General features: G+C 39.5%; 1 protein-coding gene across 1 annotated transcript in view; it reads left to right on the top strand.

Moving 5' to 3' along the window:
• Positions 1-8,730: 8,730 nt before the first annotated feature.
• Positions 8,731-10,176, top strand: part of sema3bl (sema domain, immunoglobulin domain (Ig), short basic domain, secreted, (semaphorin) 3bl) — a 54,341-nt gene continuing 52,895 nt past the window's right edge. The window contains exon 1 of the mRNA XM_077576926.1: positions 8,731-9,133. Coding sequence (XP_077433052.1) covers positions 9,031-9,133 — 103 coding nt within the window. The 5' untranslated portion in view covers positions 8,731-9,030. The remainder of the gene's footprint in view (positions 9,134-10,176) is intronic.

The following is a 10,176-nucleotide window of genomic DNA, read 5'->3' as shown; positions in this document are numbered from 1 at the left end:
CAAAACTGATCAATCTATCAGTTTTAACACACTCAAGTTCCATTAAACATACATTTGACTTTGTGTGCATGTCTGTTTATTATCTTGGAAACATTGCCCTGAGTCTTTTTTGCAAATCAATCTGTTGAGAGTTAGGATTGAAGAAATAGGAGCACAACAATCATTTGTTTCATTTAACACCAATTAATAGAGCAGAAAATAAAGTAGAGGGAAACCTCAATTTAATGGACTGATTGGGGAAAGAGGTCGTCTCTTAGAGCCAATTGTCTGGTACATCCCAAAACTTTTTTTCAGTACTGATAGTTTTCAGTAGTGATATGCTCTACTTGAGTAAAAGCACAATTACTTGTGTAAAGTAAAAGTACTCACTCAAATAATTACTCAAGTAAAAGTAAAAATGTACAGGCTCTGAAATATACTTGACGAGTAGAAGTAAAAAGTATTTTTACTGGATGTTTCCTACTATGTCAATTTGAAAGATAGGCATTAGCTAATGGTGCAAAAATGGGTATATATCGGCCAGTTGACTCTGACTTGCCCTGCGGCGAGTCCACAGTGTTGACTTGTTCTAATCTAGCCAATGGCACGTCATGTGATAGCGTGTTGTAGAGCCAATCACAAGCTGGGATGTAGGTTTGTCCGCCTTTTAAAGAAAATGGTTGATTTTATTTTTCGAGGTGAGCTGTCAGGGCAACGCAGTCAGAATGTCACGCGGGGACGGAGAAGCTTAAAGCAAGTAGCAGGTGCGTCACCATTTGAAGAAATGTTTTCCTTGTTATTTGTTTTTCAAAATAAGTTTATGATTTAAAACCTTCAGTATTTTTTTTTTTTTTAATCAATAAACAAATGTCGCATCTGCGGGTACATAACTGTATATATTTACCTTCAACACTGGCGTGCAGTTCTAAAAACCTCGGGAGAACGATTCATCCATTCCGTTACAAAGCCATCAAACTTCTCAACATCTTCATTGTCTACAAACATATTTCCTAACTGTATGTCACTGTCGACCCGTTACACTGATTCGAATTCCTCCCGTGCCGTCGTCAATCTGCGTCAACCATAAATGCTCAAATAAAATTCCAGGACATGCTACGACGCCCACGCCACCCTCTCGTGCATATTCTGATGAATTTAATCGGCTAAGAGAATAAGAATTGGTCAAAACAAAACCAAATGACTTATCCGTTCTCGCGGGTTTAAAGGGAGAAGAGCGCTGGATTGCTCCAAGCTTTAACGGCGCTCTCGGCCTTAATGGGTTAAAAACATGGTACTGTAGACAAAATAAATTGTCAAAAAGAAGTTTGACTTTTTATTGCTATTTTTGACCATTTAGTGCACAAACATGATACATAAACCATGCAAAACTTTATTGTTGATGAAAATACACCGCGAGTCTGATATACCGTGTTCTCTCATTTTCCGCTGGGGTTAGGTTCCAAAAAATACTTGCAATAAATGAAATTCACAAAGTATTTATAGCTGTGTTTTACATTTATTATAATATTATATTTGAAGACTCTAAAACCCTTCACCACACAGTTTATACACTTTTCTCATCAAGGCATGTACATTTTCTCACATTTTTCTCTTGTTTAAACATTCTCAATGTTCATACATTTTATAAAATAGGTACATTACTGTAAAAAAAGAACAGCCAAACAGTTAGGCCGTGAAAAGTGAACTGCGTTATAGCAAGAGAACACTTTTCTGAAATATGTCCTCTTTTTTGACCTTATGGAAGTGGCCACCCAAGTCCAAATTCACAAGCATGGGTCCTCCGAAGGCCGAATTTGTCGGCTGCGTGAAATCAATCAACAACACGCACACACTTACACATGAATGGGGTATCGGTCAATTCGACAAGCAGCATTGACAATCCATTTACATGTAAGTCCGTGCGTGCTGTCAAGTCGCGCCGGGAGTGACATCATGCAGCCGACAAATTCGGCCTTCGGAGGACCCAGCCTTGTGAATTTGGACACAAACAATGTATGTCCTTGATGGAAGATCGCCTCTGCCAACATGGCCACCACAATGACATATTTTAGCCTGCTAATCTACTGTCTGTAAGTCTGTTGATCCATGACGAGTGCATGCAGCGCAACCTGGAAACACGTAAACAGTCTCGCTCTGTTTGGGCAATTAAATTATGGACAATTCTGAAGCTAACTGACTTGAACAGCTAGCGTGAATGCTATTTTCTGTCTGTTGAATCCAGGGTCTATTAGTTCCTTGTGTGTGACGTTTTTGTTTGTTGGCCAGTCCTCAAACATACGTTTAGGAAATAACTTTTTCTTGAAATTGTGAATAGTCAACCACAAGAGGAAGTCCAGTTCCTTTCACTTCTTCCTCAACCACCATGACCTTGTTAGCTGAGGCTACACAGACCACACCGATACAGAGTTTCAATGCTGGACTTGATGGTCTGTTGGGGCCTGCCATGAAGAATTAGTTCACACAATTTAAGTGTTAAGAACTTTCTCGGAAGCTATGCTTTTAGTTGTATTTTTTCTTTCTATAACTTTGTCTTCTATTAGAGACACTTTGCACTGTCAATGTCACCTCCAGTTTGCCAAGAAAGATGAAACATTTATGAAGTCTCAAGATAAGTAAAGAATCACACCAGCTGTCTCCTCGGCCTTTAAGAGTGCTCTCTGTACCCTTTCTACTCTTCTTCCCGCAACGGGATTCAATGTATGCCATTTCCCAGTCTGCACTCAAGCACCTCACTCTGATTGGTCAAAGTGACACAATGACAAGTTGCTGGGAAGGGGTCTTGTGTTTGATTTCCACAGATGATTGAAAGAGTCTTATCCTTCCTTGGAGGATTTTGGGAGTCTCAGACAGAAGAATTCAATCAGACAATTGAGCGCAACTCTACGACGGAGGGGAATTCAAAGAATGATTGTTCCTGTCAAAGTCTATTACATTGTATGATTTTAGCAGGGTAAGACATTTTAATGTCTACACAAGGATTTCAAGACTAGCCTAAGGATCATGCTTGAATCATACAAGCCGGACATCAAAAGAGCCAAACCAAAGAAAATGACCAAAAGAAAATGGACTTCATTTACTCTAAATATGTTTTTCCAATCATCATCATCATCATTTAAATCAAAGCCAGTACCTTAGCTGCTGTACCTTTTCCGCATCCAATTGGGCAGATGCAAATCTGGTTGTGACGCTAATGGTAACGCAGTACACACAATGAGTGACACTATCATATGCATTATGCAGTGATTGCATGAGCAATCACAGTATAATTTGACTGTGAAGAAAGACGGGACTTAGTCATAGTACAAACCAGACTGAGAGGGAGAGGCCGAGAGACTTTATTGATCCAGAGGGAAATTAAATAAATGTTAAAATAGGCCAGAGTGCAGCTTTTTTGTCAATCCCTATAAAGTGGAGGTGTCCGGGGAAATAAAAGGACATATGGTCTGGCTTGTCTGTGCTGGCTTTGGTACAGCGCCACTCTCATTCAGCATTCACAGTTCACACACATTTCTGAGGAAATTGTAATTCTTCTTTCCATCAACAACTTCCTCTGATGAATGATCGGAGCAATCTAGCGAGAGGAGTGCTGTTTGCGCAATCTCATTAAGTCCTTCTATAGGTTTCCTGTGGCCTCTGATTGCATTCCCATATCACGTTTATGTCCTTGAGTCTATGCTGCGAAGTACTGTCCAACCAGGAGTCGTGACAATTTAAGACCACTTAATCTGAGACTGTACGAGGCTTGATGTCTGTCACCGGCAGTGCTAGTTGATTGTCCCGAGAAATATGAATCTATTCCTGAGATATTATGACTTCTTTGTTTTTCTCAAAACATTCTGCCTGCTTTCTTGAAGCATTACAACCTTTTTACTCGTTTTCAATTTTTCTTGTAATTTTATTCTTGTTTTATATTCAAAGTGGTCTTCATTGTTCTTGTAACAATCAAAACCACAGGAAATCGAACGCTTCCGTTTGTTCCACAATCACAATAAAAAAAAAAAGTGGATAAGAAGTCAATAGTAGCATGTTTATTTAATCAGTCAGTCTGTGTTTACTTGAAACTTAAAAACAATAGCAGTGGAATTAGACCAGATTTCCCACTGGGATCTCGTTTGTCCACAGCAATAACTTCTTTAATACTCTTATTACACAAGATTGTGAGGCACAATGGGATCAAAACAGAGCTGGAGTATATTTGTGGTTTCCGAAAAGACTATGTCGTGCCATTCACTTATAAATGTCACCAAGCCTAGGAATAATATGTTCCTCATGGAGAACAGAACATGCTGAGAAGTGCAAGTAGGAGGTCTTTCAAATGAGTCGTCCACAATGCTTTAAGACACATGAGTCTTCTCCAGCATCCAGCGTTGCCACTAATACTTTGACACTCCACTCATCTTCCACCTTCCCAAGCAGCACGAAGCGAAGGGGAGCCTGGTTCCAGCTTCAAAACAAGTTGTTTCCAAGACTCATGATTGTGGTAACACTGACACTTTGAATAGCTTCCCCCTCACCCTGCCACGACCCCTGTGTTCACTTGGGCTTGAGTGTGAAGAGATGCATAAGAGCGGGGGTGTTACGGACGTAGGCCTACCCCACAACTTAATTAAACTACTGAACACGTCCCCCCGTGAGAGAGAAATGTGGGAGCGTTGTCATTGTTTGCATTGTTAAAATTTGAAGTCTGAAAAATGGATTTCAATTTGAATGCATTACAGGCACAATAGTCTTGGGGATAGCACGTTTGGAGGTTTTGTGTGTTTTGTGTTTTGCATGGGTTTTCGTTGGCTTCCTCTAGCACCCAAAAAGTGTGCATGTTAGGCCCATTAAAGACTCTAAAATGCCCATAATTGTTTTGTCTCTATTTTCCCTGTGGTTGTCAGGCAACCAATCCAGGGTGTACAACACCTCTCACACTACGTCAACTGGGATAGGCTCCAACTCGGTTACCGTACTGAGGACAAGAGCTATAGAAAATAGATGGATGCCCTCCTATTCCAATCTAATCAATTCCATCCTATACACCCCAAGTAGTTGGCGTCCAGCTGTCAGATTTTAATATTTATCTACCAAATTTGAAGCCATATGTCATGAGCATATTTAATTCATTACTATGTGAAGTTGAAGGGTACGGTCACAGAACAAAAGTTATAAAAATAGTAGAACAATTCAAAGAATTCAGTCCTTCATTATGTGCACATAGAATGCAACGCTGTAAATTGGGAATTAAAATTGGGAATTAAAATTGGGAATTAAAATTGGGAATTAAAATTGGGAATTAAAATTGGGAATTAAAATTGGGAATTAAAATTGGGAATTAAAAACTCACACCGGTCAATATATCAGGGCTGTCAATTATTTGAGTTCGCTGGCAACATTCACCCCAATTTGGTTTCAGGGCTGAACCATTTGTGGCTTAATAAACTATAAATAACCCCGATTACAAATCTTACCATTGCTAAGATGTAAATAATTACAAACACAGGTGGAATATATTCACATTTATTCATTACGCAAGTTATGAGAGCAATCTGATTGCAATTTCAATAAAATTATGAATCAGTTTTCAAAGTGTATCCGAAACAACTCATTAAGATCTAGAAATAACTCAAAAATTATACTAATTTCTACATCTTGACAACCTCATCACACCATACAAACCAAAGTGGTGGCTATTCAGAAAGTGTGTGCAGTTGTCCGTAGATCTTGTAAAAATATTTACAGGTTGTGGCAGTGCATGAAAATAACATAAAAGGCTTACACCAAGCCAATCTCTTTTGAACTGAAGCTGTTGACTGACATTTTGCAATAAAAGATCATTTAAATAGAAAGTATTAATTTCATAGAACTGTAGCACAAAGGTGTTATATTTTTTTATGAAGTACTTACTTATGCGTCTTTTTGGTCTTTACAATTTCATTAATATCTGCGGTCAAATCATGAGTAGCAGTGAATGTCTGAAAGTAGTCAGTTACTCTGACGTAAGTGTGTTTTGTCCACTTCAAAATTAGTTACTTCTGGAGTTGTTTTTTTCTAGTTACTTTTATTGATAAATGGCACTTAATGTGTTCTCTATTTAAAAGGGCCTTACTAAGGCGGGACAATTCCCGGTGAGTCGTCCTCACATTCGTTTTGAAATCAGCCCATAAATAAAGAGCATCCATGTCATCTTATGTTGACTGTCTCATTGTCAATCAACTACAACTCCAATTACCCTTACAGACCGTTATATTATATGTAGTACTGACTGCCTGCCTTCGTTACTTTTTTTTTTTTTCTTTTTTTTTTTTTCTGGGAGATCTCAGTATTGATCATTTGAAATGTCATCATCATTGTTCTCCCTTTTTTTTTTTTTTTTTTGGATGTGTGTTTGTGCGTGTGTGCGTGTGTGCGTGCGTGTGTGTGTGCGTGCGTGCGTGCGTGAGAAAAAAAATAATAATAATAAATAAGAATTCCCATACCGTTCACCTAAACCGAACACTTCAAAATCCAGCCAGAGTCGTGGGGCCGCCTTCGTTACTAAGGGTGTCACAGAGTTACAATAATTTAATATCAATAGTAGCAAAACTTTAATTCACAAATATAAATAATAAACAGTCTAACTATATTAAAACTTGTCTGTACAAAAATAACACATAAAAGAGGCAAAACACAATCACAAGAGTTACTCGTTACGATGTGGGTTCAGTTGGTCCATTTTTTGACTTAAGCAATATTTTATAGCTTTTGGACAATTATTGTCTAACGGTTGCATTTTTGTTGAGCAAAAGCATTCACACACCTCCTGACTGGAAAGTTATGAAAATGTATAATATCAGTGCTCTCATGATAACGAATAGAAAATGCCCACACTTTGTGGAATGAGGCAGACAGATAAAAGGGATAAAATCCAGAAGAAGAGCAGATGCCTGTTGGATGGTTTCCAAAGCACTGTAAATTCTAATGATGTTGCTCTTTGCTTAACTCTTTGACTGCCAGACGTTTTCAGAAAAGGGATGCCGTGGGTGCCAGCCGATTTAAGCATTTTGACTGATCTTTCAAGGTCCACAGAAAGTTTTGTTTGGACTATGGAAATACACATACTACTAAATGAAAGATTGGACTCTTATCTTTCATCAGAAAAAAAAGTTTGTTTCTACTTTATTCCGTTATTCAGTAATCAACAATAGAAAATGGTTAGTTTCACCCAAATGCTCTGTTTTGAAACAAAATACGGAGAAATCAAGCTTTTTGTGAAACTATATTATTTCATGCACTCTAGTGAATTTGACACTTTTTTTTTCCATGAATGATGCCACAAACACCTAAATAGTGCTTTACTTCTGTAAAACACTACCACCAACAATGAAAAAGTGTTTTTTGATAGCAAAATACGTTTATTTATATTCAACAGTGTAACAATTTGACAAAACAATTTGGCAAACTATTTACAAATGTGTGCAACTGTGGTACTATTTACAATTGTGTGGATGTTTCAAATACAGTTTTTCTTTTTGTAACACTCCCCTGCGTGCAAGGGGACGCAGCAGGATTTGCACAACAGATTAGTTTCACTGCGATTGCAGACGCTACACTTTCTTGCTGGCTTTTTTTCCCGGGGAATAGCAAGTATATACTGCAGTGTGTGTTTGGCCATGTTGCCATCAAGTCTACTCTCAGGATCATGATACGGTGACGTTACGGTGGTGTTACGTCTGGCTTCCTCATGTCCTTCAGTTCCTATACCGGGTGGTAAGAGATGTTCTGATCCATCTTATCCGCTCCATTCATGGTGGCATCGTAGTCCATAATCAGTGTCTTCTCCGTGATCAGACTGTACCCACTCCTCCGATGAATATGCAATGGACTCGGGGCACTCTTCGTCGTCCGATTGAACGTCCGCTTGAGCGTCCGCTTGAGCGTCCGCTTGAGCAGAAGTGCTCGGTTGTGCTCCGCGTTTTCCGGCGTTAGCATCACTAGCCGCTGAGGCTTTATGACGTGATCATAGCCGCCGCGTCAACGCTTCCAACTTCGGCGTCAACCTCGGAGTCACCATCATCATCATCGTCGTCATCAATGTGCTCTTTAGCACTGGTTGATGCTTCTCTTCTTTGAAAAAAACGATCAAGCGTGAGCTGCTTGCCACCGGTCGCCATTTTCGCTTTCTCAGCCATTGTCCCCTCAACACTCTAGTTCCACCTCACGTCTTCTTCTACTGACGCCTACCCGATCTTGTCCAAAGAGAGTCATCGCTGCCATCTAGGGGCCAAAAATAGTCATTATACTAACTAGATCTGCTTGATACTTTCAGCACAGCTGGCCAAGGCTTTCCTCCACCAGTTTCCGAAAAAAAACCTAAAAAAACTTGGTGAACATCTTTTAATGTCTTTGGCGCTCCTCCGTAGGATTTTACTAAACGTTATTTAACGTTTTTGGCAGTCAAAGAGTTAATACAAAATCGCACCCATTCTCGGCATCATCCTTGATGCCAAAAGAACTGGGAAAACAACCTTTTTTTTTATCCAGATCTGCATCCATATGACATCCTTACACTGCGATGCATTGAAATTGTGATTTTGCAACAAACAAACACAAGTTGTGCAGAGAGAGCGAGAGAGTGAGAGAGAGCGAGAGAGAGAGAGAGAGAGAGAGAGAAACTGAGTGAGCGAGAGCAAGGGTGAGAGAGAAGAGCTAAAGGGGGGTTAGAGAGAGAGGCGTGGTGCTTCTTTCCTGGCTCCCAACATACTTGTCCTCTCTTCTGCTGCACATGTGTTGGAAGCAGTGAGGAAGTGCAGAGCAGTCCTGACCCAAGTGAGTCAGTCAGTTCATCATTGCGCTTGGAGAGACGCGCACGCCACACGCTCTCAACCAGCATCTGCACATCCACAGTCTTTCTTTATTTTAGGGCGCTAACACTTCTCATGTAGACTCTTCATAATACGAGGACCACTCCTGGGTTTACGTTCTTGGAATATTCAGCCTGATGCTGAAGAGGGCAGGTTGAAATTGAGGAGTCAGTCTAGCCTGAAGAAGAACATTTCATCCAGAAGAATGGCAGGATTTACTCCAATTTTCTATCTCTTGGTGCTCCTTGCCACTTGGGTCTCATCCAGCAGCAAGTCAAATGTGCCACGGCTCAGACTCTCCTATAAAGGTACATTACCCATCTATCTATCTATCTATCTATCTATCTATCTATCTATCTATCTATCTATCTATCTATCTATCTATCTATCTATCTATCTATCTATCTATCTATCTATCTATCTATCTATCTATCTATCTATCTATCTATCTATCTATCCATTCATCCATCCATCTATCTATCTATCTATGCATGTGGCTGGCTGTCTGTATTACGAATTAAAATCTTTGTCCTATTGTACAGTTTCTAACAAAATTTGGGTTTTGAAGGTCAATTTGGAGGTAATTAAAGATGGTTTGATGTATGATTAAACATATATAAATAAAATGCAGTGTAACAGTGTACCATTAGGATTTATCAAGTGTGCCATGAGAACTTGACTCACTCAAGTTGAAAACTATCTATTTACTTCAAATAATGTATGTTTGCTTACATATCTAATAATAGTGTAATGATAGATATCTAATGATGTATAGTGACTGGCAGAACACTTAAATGCAGTTCCACTAGATGGCAGAAGGTACAATTAAAGTGTACAGTATTTGTTTTTTTTCCCCTAATGTACAGTAAAATATGTGCCCTGACTCAGTAAAGGTTGGGAGACTTTAATGTGCATTTTTGGCTTCTGTTTGTGAGGACTTCCTGCGGTGGTGCTTTTACTGTACAGGTTAGAGGGGGGCGGCGTGCTTGTTGGATGAGAGCTGGAGGTGATTTGGCAAAGGTTCGCTCTTCTGCGGGATGTGATTGTCTCATTATTAGAATTTATTCACAGCGGCGGGCAAGCACCCACGGAGGATGTTGGCTAATTTATGAAGTGTGATGGGGGACTGTAAAATAACTACAAACTAAATACCCAGCTCATTTCTTCCACACGAGCGACTGTTTTCAGCCTAGATGTCTTTACGGGCGCTCATTGTGTGATTGCTGAGTGTCAAATGTTCAGTGCTGGTTGCTCCAATGTTCAAAACCAGTTTTACGCATGTAAAACTGAGTCAATGCTGAGATTTAGAACTTGTGTTAGAACAATGCTGATTATTAAGTTAAGCACTGTC

Source organism: Vanacampus margaritifer, chromosome 1 (assembly GCF_051991255.1).
Source record: "Vanacampus margaritifer isolate UIUO_Vmar chromosome 1, RoL_Vmar_1.0, whole genome shotgun sequence".
Classification (NCBI taxonomy): domain Eukaryota; kingdom Metazoa; phylum Chordata; class Actinopteri; order Syngnathiformes; family Syngnathidae; genus Vanacampus; species Vanacampus margaritifer.
The sequence above is the reverse complement of the archived record's forward strand: the minus strand, read 5'-3'. Positions and strand labels throughout refer to the sequence as shown.